General features: G+C 39.8%; 1 protein-coding gene across 2 annotated transcripts in view; it reads right to left on the minus strand.

Annotated features, from left to right (window-relative positions):
• Positions 1 to 1,261: 1,261 nt before the first annotated feature.
• Positions 1,262 to 17,238, minus strand: part of fa2h (fatty acid 2-hydroxylase) — a 44,349-nt gene continuing 28,372 nt past the window's right edge. Inside the window, exons 3-8 of one of the 2 annotated variants that reach the window (XM_086301669.1) lie at positions 10,811 to 10,936; positions 7,672 to 7,814; positions 6,008 to 6,108; positions 5,724 to 5,896; positions 4,661 to 4,913; positions 1,262 to 4,570 (exon numbers count right to left, since the gene is read on the minus strand). In XM_086301669.1, the coding sequence (XP_086157795.1) occupies positions 4,503 to 4,570; positions 4,661 to 4,913; positions 5,724 to 5,896; positions 6,008 to 6,108; positions 7,672 to 7,814; positions 10,811 to 10,936 (864 nt within the window). In that variant the 3' untranslated portion in view covers positions 1,262 to 4,502. The remainder of the gene's footprint in view (positions 4,571 to 4,660; positions 4,914 to 5,723; positions 5,897 to 6,007; positions 6,109 to 7,671; positions 7,815 to 10,810; positions 10,937 to 17,238) is intronic. The other variant, XM_086301668.1, reaches the window with a different exon arrangement.

A 17,238-nucleotide genomic window follows, 5' to 3' on the forward strand; every position in this document is an offset into this window, starting at 1 on the left:
CCAATCAGATTCTCTCAACCTGGATCAGTCAATTCAATTCAGTATAGCGCCAAATCACAACAGCAGTCACCTCCAGGTGCTTTATATTGCAAGGTAAAGACCCTGCAATGATACAGAGAACCCCAACAATCACTTTAGCATTGGGGTAAGTGGGAAGGAAAAAGTCCTTTTTAACAGGAAGAAACCTCCCAGAATCAGGCTCAGGGAGGGCGAGCCACCTGCTGCCACTTGTGGGCGAGGGGAGGGAGACAGGTTAAAAGACTCTGTGGAAGGAAAACCAGAGATTAAGTGATCTAAGTTGGCAAACCAGCCTTTAGTCAAGACCCCAGATCAATGAGGTGAAAGTGAAAGTCTAACTAAGGAAACATTAAGACTGAAGGCTTCATTTTGAGGTCAAAAGCTACTCTCTCATCCTTCAAATGGAAATTGTATTCTGTGAAATATTGTGATTGCAGCGGTGGACTGGGGCTACCTGCATTTTACTAATGGTGTTCTTGTAAAACAGGGAAGAGATTAGCAGCAGATTAATCGGTAACCAATAGCTACAGAGTAGCAAAGATTAGTTAAAATGATCTCCACTGATCAAACAAACAATAAAAAGCTGCTTACGCACAACGATGCTACTCGAATTAGATTGTTATTAGGTTATAACATGGTGCAAACAGTCCGTAAGTGTTAATAATTATGGCTTATATTGGCGTGACTGTCCCTGTGACAGATGGGCAACCTGTTTAGAGTGTACATGTTCCTGAGAGCCTCAGTGCACAGGACACAACCATGAACTGTGAGCTGCTGTCGAGTATCTGTTTTCTTTCATAAAACACCTTTTTTTAAAAAAATAAATAAATTAGGGCAGAAATAACCCTGCACACCCTGCTTCTTGTGTTCAAATTAATCCACACATGCAGTGAATACACGGTCATTTTATTAGGTACACACTGACAGTATTAGATTGGATGCCTTTTTCTTCAGTCTTCCTGGTATATAACAACTAAGGCATGATGATCACACGGTCGCTGCAGATTTGTTGGTTTCACACCCCTAATGTGAACCTCCTGTTCCACCATGTCTTTAAGGTGCTCTGTTTGATTGATGTATGTTGACTGTCGAGGCCATTTGAGTGCAGTGAACTGCTTATCGTGTTCAGAAAAGTAGTTGCTTAATGATTAAACTAGATGATTAAATAATTTATAGGAAGTTGTTTGGCCCCAAAGTGTACCAAAAAAAACATTACTACACCACCACCCTAAAACTTTAAGACAGAAAGGATCCGTTTTTTCATGTTGTTAACGCCACATTCTGTCCGAATTTGTGTCTGAAAGTGTTGCAATAGAAATCGTGACTCATCACACAGCGCAAAGTTTTTTCACCCTTTTGGTGTACAGCTTTTGTGAGCCTCTGAATTACAACCACAGTTTCCTGTTCACAGCTGACCGGAGGAACAGAAAGACCACGTGCTGTTCTGCTTCAGGGCTTGATGTGTTGTGCATTCGGAGATGCTCGCCTGCAAACCTTGGCTGTAAGGACTTTGAGTTACTTTTGCTTTTCTTTTAGCTCAAAGGGATCCAGATATTTTACTGTGACCGCTGACATGAACAACCACGTCACATTGAAAGTCTTTTGAACCCCCCCAAAACATCTCTACATTCAGAGGCAAAAGCAACACCTCAGTTTTTAAAATATAAGATTAAAAGATTCAAATACTCCACCCTTCATCTCTTACAATGTAATTTAAAGTCATCATCCATCATCACGCATCACGGTTGCAGAATGGAAGCCACCACAATCAGCGAATAAAAATAAAAAACTGGACAGGCCAACATCAGAAATATACAGATATTTATTTACAAATACCTTTGCATTTGCATGGACTTAAAAATTCCAAAACAAAAGTTAAGACATGAAAGTAAACAAATTTAGGAATTTTTCTTTTTGCTGCAAAATTTAGCACAAGAGAAAAATTTCACAAGTTAGAATCATATTTGCTGTTTTTCCATTCTTACCATATAAATATACATAAATAAGATCTGTTTTTTTTTTTTTTTAAATTTAACTCCAACAAGTGGAATCATTTCACTTTGCCTAGCAGCCGGCACAATCATGTCTTATCATTATTATTAGAACCATCAGCATAACAGACATTAAAAACATTCTTTAGGTTCTTTTTGATGAGTTAATGCTTTCTGCACAAAGTCTTGAACATTCATAATCATCATAATCACAGCTAAAGATCAACAGATATTTGTAGACAATGACACATTTTGGTGCTAAATCAGTTAATAAATCCACTCATCTCGTCATAGTGGAAACATTTTGGGGTCCCTCAGCCCTCTTTAGGTTTACACTTCACTGTTATTGCTGCAGAGAATTTGTATAAAAATAAATGAAACAATTATTTATTTATTTTTAAAAAAAGAGGAGTATAAATGGTGTTAAGGTTCTGCATTACAAATCTTCTTGAATGGTTAAAACTCAGATGGATTAGATTACATACAGCTGTATGTACACTTTTATAAGTGGAAGTATTTATTCAAGCTAGAAAAGTAGATAAAAAATAAATTTCCTGCAGCAGCAGTATGTTCTTACTGTTCTTCAGTTATTCATGTAAAGAGTGCGAATTAAGTTTGTTCTACTTCACTTATCGGCGTTGTCGGGCATTTTTCAGGAGACATTTTGCGGATCCACCAGTCAGTGTCAAGACTTCCTGCTGTAAAGTCAGATTTGTTGATTTATCGTCATCCTAGGGAGGGTCTGCAGGGCCAAAATAAACCACCGACTTTAAAGTCGTCCTATTATGCTTTTCCTAATTTTCTGTAATATTTGTGCCATTACAGAGGTTCGTACCCATGTGCAAGTGATCCATGAGACAGAAGCTCAGGCTTCAAACTACCCTAAACATTCAAGTTTCAGATAGCTTTCCTTTACTCCTGGCTCTGTATGATGTCATAGAGAGCAGATATCCCTTATATATAGTCAACTAAGGAACACAGCTCTGAGAGGCATCCAATCAGAAGAAAGTTGGCTTTAAGAGGAGGGGATAAGAGAGCTAAGATGGTTTGTTAGTATAATGTAAATAAGCATTAGTTTGACGTGTGAGTCATGCCAAGCTACACTTGAAACATTGTGTTAGAAGTTGCATTATAGGTCCCCTTTAAAAGGAAGTAATCTCTATGTCAAGATTACTTTTAGAAAATAACACTTCCAAAAATCTGTGACCTTTGACCCCAAGATCCCCACAGCAGGAAATCAGACAGCCTGGCTTCATGCCTTCAGATTTGTCCCCCGTCACCCTGACAACCACACTCACTCTCTAACATATAGTCAACCTGACAAAATGAAGACTGTGCGATTAAAGAATCTCCTCTACTGTACAAAGCTTCATACAAAATATTATTTTTACATCTTTGTTGAATTATTAATGAGGAAAAAAATAAAAAGATGGAAATATTACAGACTTGCAAAAATATATCTCCACAGGGGTTTCAGACATTCTGAACTCTGCTTTTACATCACATTAACAGTACATGGAATTAGCCTCCTACAGTATAAACTCACTCCTGCAGATTTGGTGATAATAAGTTAAACGTATCTCAGCAAAAACAAATGTGAAACTGAAGGTTTTCCAGGCACGGCTGCTCTGCTTCTTAAATCAAGCGAACCCAAATGTGGTGGAGGGAACTTTTGTGATTTGTTAGCAGCGCAACAGTTTATAGCAGCGTAGCAGAGAAAAGTGACAGTGACGAGGAATATGTAAGCTGTAGATGATGCGAAGGCGGGAAGAAGCCTTTTTCCTCAGTAGATTAAATAGTTAGCGTACTCTCTCTCAATCTCTGTCACACTTTCTCTCTCACATGCACTCTTTCTAATCATCTCTCACCCCCTCCGCTCCACCCATCTTCAACATTCACCTACCATCTATCACTTCCTGTTACCTCTTGAACAGTGTGCGTTTGTGAGCTGTGTGAGCATTGTGCTGTCAGATTAGTAATTTTAATCACAGTTGTCCCCCTGTATGATTTTAGACTAAAAGATTAAATCTAATTCAAATTGACCACATGCATCACAAAAGAGATTTTTCTCTCCACGGCCCCCTCCCAGCTGTATGCGGCGACATTCTGAGTGGTGATCAGGTGATAGGTTGGTGTTGGTAAAGCACAGGGGGCAGATTTCTTAAATGAAAACAGAAGAAGAAGTAGTAGAAGGAAAAAATGGCACTGAAAGCCCTCACATCTTAGTGGAAATGATCACAGTGAGTAAATAGTGCAGGCAGGTTGACACACACCCAGGTGACTGAGCTTAAGGTAATATTGTGGTGCTGGTTAATGTGTTACACAGAGTATTAATGGACTGGATGCAGTGGCCCTGAAGTTCCTCCTAGTCTGTGGAAGTTATATGGCTGCAGAGATGTAAATAAGGAGTTGGGATGGTTGGAGAAGGCAGGCTGGGGGCTAAAAGAGGGTGGTTGACAAGTCCTGTGGCCCTTCGGGGGAGCCGTTTCCATGTCAGAATTTTTCATCAGGGATGGTTGTGTTGAAGGGGTGGTCCCAGAATGTGGTGGTGATCCCGAAACCTGGTGAGAAAAATAAAGATCCCCATCAGAAAAAGAAAGAAAAAACAAAACCATATTTCTTCTAAGGCCGTTAGCAAATGTAATCCTCACCTGATCTCTGGTGCTCGAAGTGGTGTTTGACGTGGTAGGCCTTCAGGCTGTACAGATATGAGCCTTTCTTCGGAGAGCCATAGTGAAGGTAGTAGTGGATCATATCGTATACGACGTAGCCGCCCAGCCCACCGACAAACACGCATACTCCGAGGATGTCTGGGAGCACGCAATGGATGGACATGTAGAAGACCGCCACTACTAAGGAGGCGAGGCCGGGAGGGAAGACCAGCCGAGAGCCGTCAAACGGAGACTGGAGAGAGAAAATAAATAAAAAGATTTATGTACAGTGGCCATTTTATGTCCTTTTCCCCCCCGCAACAAAAAGCCATCACAGGTATTCATCAGACAGTAATTCAAAAATGATCAGCAAGTGGCGATATCTTTCACAGCATTTTCCTCAGCCTCTCCCAACAACTTGTTGCTGCCGTCAAACTCAGATTAGAGTCTGAATATTACAATATTTTTCTAATGTTTGTTTTTGTGAATAAAATATGGATTAGTAAGATTTGAAAAATCATTGTATTGTGTTTTTTTATTTACAGCTTATAGATAGTCCCAGAATCTTTGGAATCGGGGGGTTTGTGAGATTTTGTAGTGCGACTTTTATAGCTTCTACAGGAAAAACATCACATTTCCTAATTACACCGACTATCAGTTATAAGGTTTTACATAGAAGAAGCTAATAAAAAAATACTCTAATTTTACAACCTAGTAAAACAGAAACTGAGATGAACAGCATTTTTCCCCACACACTGCTTCTGCATTGTTTATTTTAACTCTTTATTAAGCTAAGCTAAATCAGTTTCCCCCTGTGGCTTAAACTATACTGTGGTTAATGTTACAATAATTTAACTTACAATATTTGCACATCCGTAACTACTTATACTTGATATGTATTCAGTTCATAAAAGTATTTGGAAACAGGACGACGTTTGCGGCCCCCCTCCTCCCTGCAATATAAGATTACCACCTCAGCTGGTGCCATAAAGGATGATTTTAAACAAAAACAAATATTGCTTTGATGACTCACAGCTGTGACCTCAGCAGTGGTTGTTCATACCTTATGGTGCTGTCCATGCAGGAGGAAGTGTAGCGTGATGAGGTAGTAGTTATGAGCTGGTGGATTCATGTGAAAGACGAAGCGATGGATGCAGTACTCGATGAATGACCACAAGAACCAGCCCATCATAAAGAGGACAGGGAAAACGTACTTGTGGATAGGGATAGAGAAGCCTGGGAACACACACATGCTCGGCTATAGATGGCTCAAACAGAAATGTGGACACACAAATGAAAATGAAAACACAAGTGACTGTGGCACAAACACAGGTGTGTGTGAGTTACCTGAAGTGAGGGCTAGCCTGGTGGTGCCCTGTGCCAGGGTGGTATAGCAGTGCCAGCTCAGATAAAACACAATAGGGAGCCACACAATAGGTACCCAATACCTGAAAGCAAGAGAGTGTAAGCATTAGTTCACGCTCTCACTCTGTTACTAGAGGACAGTGTATTCAGTTTACGATGTGGGCCATTAATCTGAACTGGGCCAGAATGGTGAACGACATGAGGTAAAGTTACAGGAAACGTTCTCAGTCCAGACTTTCCAGTAATTATAAAAAACATTTTGTTGTACTACGTTGTTTTATTTCCCCTTCTGGTATAGAAAGGGATTTCTGTAGTAGATAATAAAATAATAATAATAATAATAATAATAAATAAAAAAGAAACAAAAATAAACAGGAACTTTATCATTTAATTGTTAATCTATTACTTAATTACTTTGGTGTAGTATGAATATGGGGTCCTTCATCAATAGGAAAAAGTTGTAAATCTTTTAAAAATACAAAATCTATGCACTTCTTCATATTTCACAAAGTTGTCAAGCTGGCCCGACTGGAGCCTTTGCTGGGCCATTTCTGGCCCCTGGGCATTATTTTTGACACCCCTGGTGTATGGCTTTGTCCACGATGCATCAAAACAGGAAAAAGAGAGAGCAGGACGTGACCACAGGTGTGACACTGGTTAAATCGGAAATGACTGGAACCTCAGGTGAAGGTGGGTTGCAAAGTAGCTTGCAGAGGTAGGCTGAACAAGCATAAAATTGCATACATTTATAAAATTGCACTTTTCATTATAATTCAATCTTTGATCACGCCACTGAAGCAGATGTGTTTGCTTATCCTTTGGCAATCACAGAACTGCCGACAGAATTTTCAAGGTGGGAAATATTCTTTACACACAATGATTTGCGGAAACCATTGCATAAATGTTTCCATTTACTTTCCCTCAGTAATTGCTTGGCCTCCAGTAATACTGAGGAAACTTGGAGTTATTTTATTTGTTTATTTTTTTTAAACCAGGATGTATCCTTCAAAGACCACAACAAACAAGTATGCAGGACACTTTTCTTGTATTTGTGCAATACCTGCAAACACAGAAACATCCTGTCTCAGAGTAATACTGAAAAACTAGTTCGTGATTTATTAGTTCTAGGCTGGACCATTGTACCTGTATACTAGAGCACTTCACATTCGGACTGCGGGCTTATGTCTGGTTCCTACAGTATTTAGAAGTAGAATGGGAGGCAGAGCCCAGAGCTTTCAGGCCTGTCTTCCATGGAACCAGCTCCCAGTTTGAATTTAGGAGACAGACACCCTCTATACTTTAAAATCAGGCTTTGATAAAGCATAATTAGGGTTGGATCAGGTGAACCTGAATTCTCTCTTAGTTATGCTGCAATGGGTCCAAGCTTCTCTTTTCACTCCCTGTATGTTTATAAACTGCTAGTGTATTAGTCATTAGGAATTATTAATCTCTAGCTCTCTTCAGCAGTGTCTCTTTTGTCCTGTCTCGGGTCCCTCACCTCCAGCTGGTTGATATATAAATATAAACTTAATAAATAACAGTAAAATTCTGTGAAAATGTTGCACGAGTGATTGCCAAGCCTGCAAAACTGAATGTATGTTCTTATCTGATAAATGGCTAATTTTTCTTCAAGCTTCCTTTCTTACCAAGAAGTTTTAGTGATGGCCTCCATGATGGGGTTTCCAAACAGTCTGATAGGTCTGTCAACTGGTTGGTGTACCCACGCATCATATTTCTCTCTGAGGTGGCCCACCTGCCATGCCAGGGGCTTCCGCCAGTCCACCAAATCCTGCAGAAGTACAACGAAATGAAATGAGTAAAACCCGTTCTCTATACACGAGGAGGGGGGGGAAAAAAAATCCAAAAAGTAAAACAAAACTTCTCCAGCAGGTGGCAGCATAGAGGTAAAAACTATACTGCTCCAAGGACTGGTCAGACCAGGAAGTGTTGCATGTGAAATTTGCTTGTTGCGTGCGTGTGCATTTGCAGGTTTACTTAAGTCTAAGTGAAAGCTTTTACAAGCTTTTCACAAGTGTTTACAGCCACACAGGAAATGGGCTGCCATGGTGTGTGATGCGAAGACTGTCAGGTTTCACACTATAACATTTGGAAATATCAGGTGGAATCATTCTGGTAAGGAAACAGGGTGGGAAGGAGTCCTGAGTCAGAACTTGACCTTATGGCCCCACTGGTGTGAGTTGAGAAGAGTGAAAGAGAAGCAGCAAGTCCACTCTTTAATCTTAATTTTCCTCTTAACCCTGACACTTTCCTGTGATTAGTCACAAAATGATGCTTAGTGACCATGTGATGATGACTGTGTGTGTGAGAGACACCCCTATCATGACATCAGGCACAATCACCGGACCTTTACTGTTCCGTGTGCGGCAATTAATCATGTGTTGGCTGTTTACTGCAGCAGACTGTTTAGCTACCGGACACATATCACATTGTTTTAATGGAGCTAGCGACCCTGAAGAAGCGCTGCACTGGAACACTACCATCTCTGTTCTTTATTACCCCTGCTCATTCAAGGCATAAATACAGCTGTGAACTACAGATTAGCTGCTGATACGACTACAAAGTTCAACTTTAAATAAGGGGGGAGCCAAAAAACAAAGCAAAACCAGAGATGCTGCATCTTCTGTCTCACATGCTCTCCGTTTCTTGGCATCAACTGTAAATTACTCGAAAAGCAAACGTCTAACTTGATTTAATCCCGAGGGTGAGGTTCTGGTAAGCTCACTTGCAGTCATCCCCACACTTCTCTGCATATCTATCTTTATTTTATTTTTTGATTTGTATGCTTAAGTCCCAACTAACACTGGCATCACCCGAGGCAGTTTAACTCATTGAGAAAGCTCACATCCATTCAATTGTATGCATCTCTGGTATACTATATACACAAGCACACCTTCGGGTTTGGATTTATTAAAATCAGCGTGTTGTTTTATTTATTTTGGGGGAAATTAGTTGGTAGAATTGCATCAGAGCTGTGAACACACCAGGCACAAGTATCTGTCAACACGTTGACGTTACATGTTTACATAATCTGCCCATATGCAGATCGACTTATGAACACCTGCCAAGCGAATGAAAATCTGCCTTTTCTGCTACTTCTCACTGCAGTAATTGACATACAAAACACATTTTACAGTCGTCTCTCACACATGAATAATGAAACAATGCCAGTAGAAAATAGAAGCTTCTCTTTGCCATAACAAAGTTTGGTTGTTGCTTTAACCAAAACCATATCGATGAAAAATACATAATAAATGTGCACAATAAAGTAAAGAAATGTTAAAGTCAAAAACCTTTAAAACAGAAAATGTGATTGCAGACAAACTCTTAGAGATACAAAGAGAAAGTTTAATTTTTACAACACCGTCTTGTATATAACAAGAAAAAGAAAGAAGTGAAATTGTGTTTGTCACATGCTGCAAGGAGCTTCCCACAAACAAGTGATTTCACACAAAAAGAAAAAAAAAAAAAAAAAAAAAGCTGGAAGATCACATTAAATTCCACTGTTGTCATATTGAAGTGGAACCAATGACAGTAGAAAACATTGCATTTTATACTTGTACAGTCACTGAGTGTAACCTACTGATGGATATACTGGGATGACTTAAAAAAAAAAAAAAAAAAAAAGACAATCCAGCTAGCATTTGCTGGTTATATAAAGCCCCAAGCTCAACATTTACTCTAAATATCAAGAAGTCTGAAAATTTACAGTGGTGCTTTGCTTGCATAAGAAAAGATACAGAAACCGGTTTCTGTGTTTAATAACAGGTGAACAAAGCCAAGCCAAGTGTGAAGACATGCTTCAGATTCCTGGTGTTACGCAGCTTGCAAATGTGGACGGACTGATTTAGCTTGAGTAAAGGTGAGTATCGAACAACCAGGACATTAAAGCGGCTACGATCCAGCTTAACCAGTTTGAAAACAAAAAGCGGGCCTTTTTCTTTTTTTTAAATGAGGAAGGCTAGCACATGACAAGTGTGCTGGTGATAATAACAACATTTTGCATAGCGCAGAAACTGCATGAGTGTTGCACATGGGTACAGTTACCCATGTTTGAGATGTGTGAAGGGAGTGTCCGAGCATCAGGATTCAAGTTACTGGAAGAAGCAAACCCTCAGAATGAAAGGCTTAAACTGACAGATCCCTGTGTCACAAAAACACTGGTGTTTGAAACCGGCCTTGCAAAACTTAAGTGTGTGAAGTCAAGAGTCATGGGTCTCGTTCAATAAAGCGTTGCCTGGCAGCAGAGAGAGCGAGACAGACTGGTTGAATCTGTCATTGTGGTGCTGAGCCTGTTAAAGTGGAAAAACACGTGTCAAACTGCACCATCACATGAGCATAGTTTAAATGAATGTCTGACTGTGTGTGCTTGAAGGTAGATTTCAGCACGCAGGGACAAATTCTTCTAGTATGAACATATAAAAAACACCTGCACCATTTTGAGTCTAGACTTTCAGCACTGGCTTAGATTTAGGAGTTCAGCAATGCTGCTTTGTCTTCTGTTTTGTACATGCTTGTGTCTGGCAGTGTGGGAAATCATGCAATCTGCAAACAGATGAAGCAGGGTGAATAACCAGATGGCTGTTCACCTACCCCGTCACGGGTAAGCAAATACACTTGTTAGGTCATCCTCCACCTTTTGTTTCCAGTGTCTGATCGATTGCTGCATAATTTCAGCAAAAGCACACATTGACTCAAAAAAAGATGCAGAAAAGACGCACTCTTCATTTGATCGCATATTAGCCCCGTCTCAAAACACGCACCCACCTTATCGAGGTCCACAGAGCTGCAGAGGCTGTATGGGTCGCGCTCATCCTCGTCTTTCGCCTCTGTCGTCTGCTGTGCCCTTTCTCCTTCGGTCTGTTTATTGGCTTTATTTCTCGCTCTCAGAGTCTGAGAAAAAAAAAAGAAGAAAATAAAAAAAGGATGCCATTAGCAAGTATAATTTATTATTAAAATGGCCTAAGCCAACCACAGATGGAGAAAGACAGATACACATATTTATAGTGCGTGGCTTATGCAAAACAGGTAGACAGCTGCACAATATAGTACCTATTACATAGGCTATGTCTCATTAAATATATATAAATAGAACAGGAGTCAGTCTTTTTGACAATTATGGCCCATCTGCCCTTTGCCCTTTTACCTCAGCCCCATAAACCGGGTTTTAATGGTTACAGTCACGTGTGACATATACCATAATGCTTTCAACCTTCAAATCGTTTTGTATCGCTGGACATCTCCAACAAAGGATCATGCTATCACATATTGGAACACTGACAGTCAGTCATTACTTTGGTTTGATGTTTAGTTTGTGTTCTGCTACACAGAAGGAAATGCAGATATAAATGTAATACAATACGCAATACAAATGACTCAAACATATGTTTACATAATTCTTATTTAAAAAGGCACTGAAGGCACAGCTGTTGCAACTGGAGAGAAGCCATGTGGATAATGATGACAGCAGGTGATATGAATATGCAAGGAGTCCAAAACCATCTGAGTGTTTTGCTGATCAGATTTGTCCTCTGATTACTGACATCCAAAGATGAGCTGTAGCTAATGCAGACACAGTGCTGAAGATTTATAAAAGCACAACAGATGTTTTGTGTAGTGCATCATTTACTTTTAAAGAAATGGTAAATGGCCTGTATTTGTATAGCGCTTTTACTAGTCCCCCCTAGGGACCCCAAAGCGCTTTACACACCTATCCACCCATTCACACACTGGTGGAGGCAAGCTGCAGTTGTAGCCACAGCTGCCCTGGGGCAGACTGACAGAAGCGAGGCTGCCATATTGCGCCATCGGCCCCTCTGGCCATCACCAGTAGGCGGTAGGTGAAGTGTCTTGCGCAAAAACACAACGACCGAGACTGTCCGAGCTGGGGCTCGAACCGGCAACCTTCCGATTACAAGGGGAAACTCCCAACTCTTGAGCCACGATCGCCCTCTTCATTATCTTCATTATAAAGAATAAACATGTGTCCTGGTCTTCATCACACCATTCTTGAATATTTTGCCAGAGCCAAATTGTGACACAGCACATAACCATCTGATATTGATATCTCTTCTACCTTATATGAGTTGGAGCCAATTAATGACTGATAGGCTTGCGTAATATTTTTTTTTTGTTTTTTTTTTGTTTTTGTTTTTTTAATTGATCAAGATGCAAAATGCAAACAACAAGAGGTCACATGACAAAGAAATAAAAAAGGAAAAAGAAAAAAAAAGGACAAAAAGGTCTGTGATAGACTGATGTTCTGTCAACAAAGCCTTGATTAGTCAAATTAATTGATTTATGCAAAACTGCACTAAGCAACAAATGGACAAAAACCCACAAAAAGATACATTAGCTCTTTCCCATGAAAATAAGAGCAGCTTGTCCTTTTAAAGCCACCTGCCAAGTCTTCATGCAGTAGACTGTGGGCAGATTATCCTTGCGGCCTTCATAAAAAAATTAGAATGCATGTCAAGTTACATTCTGTTTGTATGAAGTCAGCTCTGGGAATTGTCGGATTAACGCCCTGTTCTGATCGACAGCCCACGTCAGTCAGGTGAAATATTCATCAGCTGGTTGGAGTCACACATAAGGCCTCCTATGGTTTGTTACTAACATCGCCTTGGCAATTCAACACCTACAGAGGCAACGCTACACCCCCTCCCCCCATTATCACACCATACTCATCCTGAGAGAATAGTGTTGAAGTTGTAGCTCACCCTGAACTAGCAGAGCTCAATGTTTCTTTAACTTGATTTTCACATTCTCATCTTCGTGACTCTCGCTCGCGCCTTATTTTATATTACAATAAATCATCGTATCTGTGAATTTACAGCCGGTAACAACCTTCCACAGTTTTTTTTTGTTTTTTTTAAAAAATTAAAACAGCAGAAATATTATAAACAAGCCAAATCCTTTAAGCCAGTTTCATAAAGAAGTTGGTGGTTATGACCAATGTGGTTCAGATATGAGAATACTCGTGACGCTAATTAGAAGCAGAAACTAACAGCTTATAGCTGCTACCACGCCTCCATTTTTAAAAAAAATCTCTCTCTCACACACACACACACACACACACACACACACACACACACACACACACACACACGTAATGGCGAAAGCAATAAACAGACACACCCTCTGTATCTGCAGCAGCCATGGCCTACGTGAAACAGTGAGCAATGCAATGTTTATTGAGCTCTACCTCGTCCCACTTTATACATATGATCGAATAAATGTGACTCAGGCCTTGTTCCGTCAGTGAACCCTGCAGGTGTGGTGAGCTCAGGGTGAGGGTGGCCATTACTGCGAATGTAAATTTTCCACCAGATTTTCATTAAAATGGGAGGATCTGCGGCCTATTTTTGGCAAGGATGAGGTTAGTGATCCTGGATAAGCTGCTGCAGGTTTACAGAGCCTGTATTTGTTTGTGCTAGAAATAAATACAAAAGGTCAGGAAATAAACAATTCTTTCCCCTTTTCTTTTTTAAATGTTCAAAGCTTTGGTGTCGCTCTGTTCTGGGAACCTCTCATGTACATTCATGGAAAGCCAAAAATCAGGGAGATCAGCACCAGGATACCCTCAGAGGGAAAAAGAAAAAGAAATGACAATGGCCAAGTCACAAAAAGCATGAAATTGAGGAACTGGGGTTGATGTGGGCTGCAAAGCGGCTTGCAGAAGGACTCAGTACAGAGAACAGGTGATCAGAGTCACGCCCAGTGTGCAGGAACTAACAATGTGTTAGATTTTTGACTCAACTGGGCTTTTACAGATGATTTTAGACAGCAAGTCTGATGTGAAAAAAGAAACCAAAAACTAAACAAAAACTGTGCTTGAAAAACATAAATGACACCCAGCTCCCCAAAACGTAAAAAAATACTACCTGCATTTTCATGAAAGTAGCTTAAAAATCCCCCCAAAAAGCAGGCAGATACTCATTCATCTGGTTACTAAGCAAAGCCTCACTAAATATGCATCAATATTTACCAACTTTTAAAATAAATATAATATTACCTGTTCAAGTCTCGGTCAGCAGGTAATGCAAACACACACCTCACGTTCATGCCTTGACAAATACATTCAAACCTTCACATACCGCTTTAAAGTAAATTGTTTTTAGTAAAGACAGTACACAAACCCTACATGTGAACCCTCTATTACATAACCCCATAACAATAAATCATACCCACTGTGGAACTCAGCACCACACACCACAAACATATAAGTACACAGGAACAATGCTCGCATTAGAGCAGCAGAGGATCTTTTAGTTTCAGTCCTCCAGTTGAGATTCAAGTCATCATTTTTGTAAGATCAGTAAACCCAAGTCAACTTTATACTGAAAAAGAGAAATTCTGTATAAATATACACATGTATATTAGGGGTGCAACGATACACAAAATTCACGGTTTGGATCGGTTCGATACTTTGGTGTCACGGTTCGATATTTTTTCGATAAAAAGGCATGAACATTTTTTTGTAATTTGCCATTTATTACAATTATAAATATATATTTTAACTCAAAAGTACAGTTTTTAAATTTAATGTTGCTGAAACAACAAAATAATAAATCTGATTGAGAAATCACTCATCTTTGGAAAAGAGAGTTTATTACAGAGAAATGGCTCTTTCCAAAATAAAAGCTATACTATACGCTATATTCTCAGCAGCATATTAAACATATCAGGTCCCCATACGGAGAATCATGGCTGTCTAAATGACTTGGGTAAAGTTTGTAGCATGCGTGCTTGTTGTTTTTGTCTGCTTCCACTTGTCTTGCACTAGGATGATGTCGGTGTTAATGTGCAGTCATATTCATTGTGTTCCCACTAGTGCTGTCAGCGTTAATCTCGTTAAAATGACATTAACGCCATAATGCGGCAAATCTCCGTTAACGAGTTACCGCGGATCGCCCCGTGCGTGGGGCTGGACGGCGTCAACACGTTAAGAAGCTAACTGCACTAACGCACTAGTTCCCACCAATTGAGCATTGCGTGGTACATCCGAGATACTGTTTTACTTTTGTCCATGTCTGTGAAGGACCCCGGCCCACGTAGACCGCGAAGGCCGGGTCCTCCAAAGGATGCAGCCGACGTTTTGGGACACAGCTTCAGTTTCGGGTAGCGTTGAGGCAGTAGCCATGTTGCAACGAGCTTAGCTTCTGTCTTGCTAGCTCAGTGGATCTGCACTTGACAGTGCAGCCTAGGCGGAGTAGTCGAACGAAGATCCACTGAGCGCTCAACAGAAAATTTTGTATTGTTCAATACATATGCGTACCGAACCGAAAGCACTGTATCGAACGGTTCAATATCGATACGAGTGTTGTTGCACCCCTAATTAATAAATTACATGTGTGTGTGTGTACACACACACACACACACACACACACACACACACACACACACACACACACACACACACACACACACACACACACACACACACATAACAGTAATCTTTACTCTTACAAAAGTGTAATTTAAGCTGTTTACAAAACATCTGATCAATCGATATGAGAAGTTATGGAATAAAATAACAGCATTTCATGTTTGTTTAATAGCTCAAAACCAGCTGCTAAACAAGAGATAACATCAAACTTCCTGCTGCCAGCATAAAGTACATGCTAATCTCAAACTTGCAAACAAAGTGAGTGGATGACAGACTTGCTATTAACGTCATCAACAAACAACATTACATTCATGTTGTGTCTGTTTGCTTCTTCTTCTTGGCAATAAAATGGAACAGCATCAACAGGCTAGATGAACAGGACAAGCGTGATACAAAACAGTCAAACTAAAGCGGTCAAATTTGTGCAATGGGCATGTACCAAACCAAATTTAAGAATAATGTGGAAAGTCTCAAGTTCTTTTGTCAGGTTTGACACTAAATTACTTAGGATGTGAAAGAAAGGTGTAGTACTCGGCAGTTCTGACAGTTACATACTCGGAACACTTGGGTTTTTTTTCCCCCCCTCTTTTGTAAGGTGAAACACACAACCCTATACTAGTAAATAACTGCTATTTAGTTCAGTTATACTTATCATTGCTACTGTTAAATAAGAATTCAATTTAGATCAGAACAACAGTGTTCAGTCTTAAGACGCAAATGAAGTCAAGACATGAAATTTGTCTTGTTTAACCATGAAACATCAAATCAATAACATGGATAGTCTGATGACTTTTCCTAGAGTTATTCACCAGTAATCTTTAAGCACTGAAGGTGTAAATGAGGATAAAACTTCACTAAACCAACTGTAATGATTACCTTTTATGATAGCAAAAGCAAAATGTGCGAAGCCATCAACGGCTTTAACATTCACCTTTGAGAGGCGTCACATGGCAGCTTGGTAGCCAACAAAGGACATTTCTGTGACACAGGAAAGAGCAGCGACAGTAAGAGTGTGCCAAGGTGAGCCTTTGAGGTTTTGCATAGTAATACAAAACAAAAACAATAGCTATTAGGGAAATTTAAAGCCACAGCGCCATAGTTACAAGGTGTCCCTCAGGCTGTTCATCTAACAAGTCGCCAAAGTTTCGCTTTGTTTGCACACCTGACTTGGAATAACCAAGACAGGAAGCAATTCAGCAATTAACAGAGTGGTCACTATTATTTATAGCTAAATGACCTCACCTTTAAACTGTATCTTTTAGACAGAAAAACAAAGTGAATTTTACATTATTCTTTTAACATTGACAAGAATGCCCCTCACACTTGATACGTGTACACACTTAAATGATAAGTACTCTCAGTGCAGACTGCGCAATTTCCTTTGTTGTGTATTTGATATCAATCGCCTTATTTCTCGTGGCAGACTAAAAAAAAGATCACAGGTCCTGTTGCCATTGAGCAAGCAAATATGGTTTCCCTCAAGCAAATAAAACATATGTGCCATTTACCTGAAACAAATAAACAAAACCCCCATCTAGGCTGCAAGCGACCTACTTTAAATTAGTCTGAAACAACACAGTGAAACCACAACAGTCTTTCGGAATGCAACTGAAAACTATGAAGAGATGTGGCGTCTCTTTGTGGTTCTACTTTTCCACTTAAGGAAAGACATCCCTAATATCTAGACATTTGTTAATCACATAAATTTTAAACAGAGCACCGAAAAAGAGACATGCATCAACTCTAATAACCCAAACTTTCACACATTAGGACTTGAACAAATACCAAAACTATAACTTCATACAAT

Source organism: Aulonocara sp. 'chitande type north' Nkhata Bay, linkage group LG7 (genome assembly GCF_057382095.1).
Source record: "Aulonocara sp. 'chitande type north' Nkhata Bay isolate Kocher_YH1m ecotype deep benthic linkage group LG7, A_spYH_male_GT1.1, whole genome shotgun sequence".
Classification (NCBI taxonomy): domain Eukaryota; kingdom Metazoa; phylum Chordata; class Actinopteri; order Cichliformes; family Cichlidae; genus Aulonocara; species Aulonocara sp. 'chitande type north' Nkhata Bay.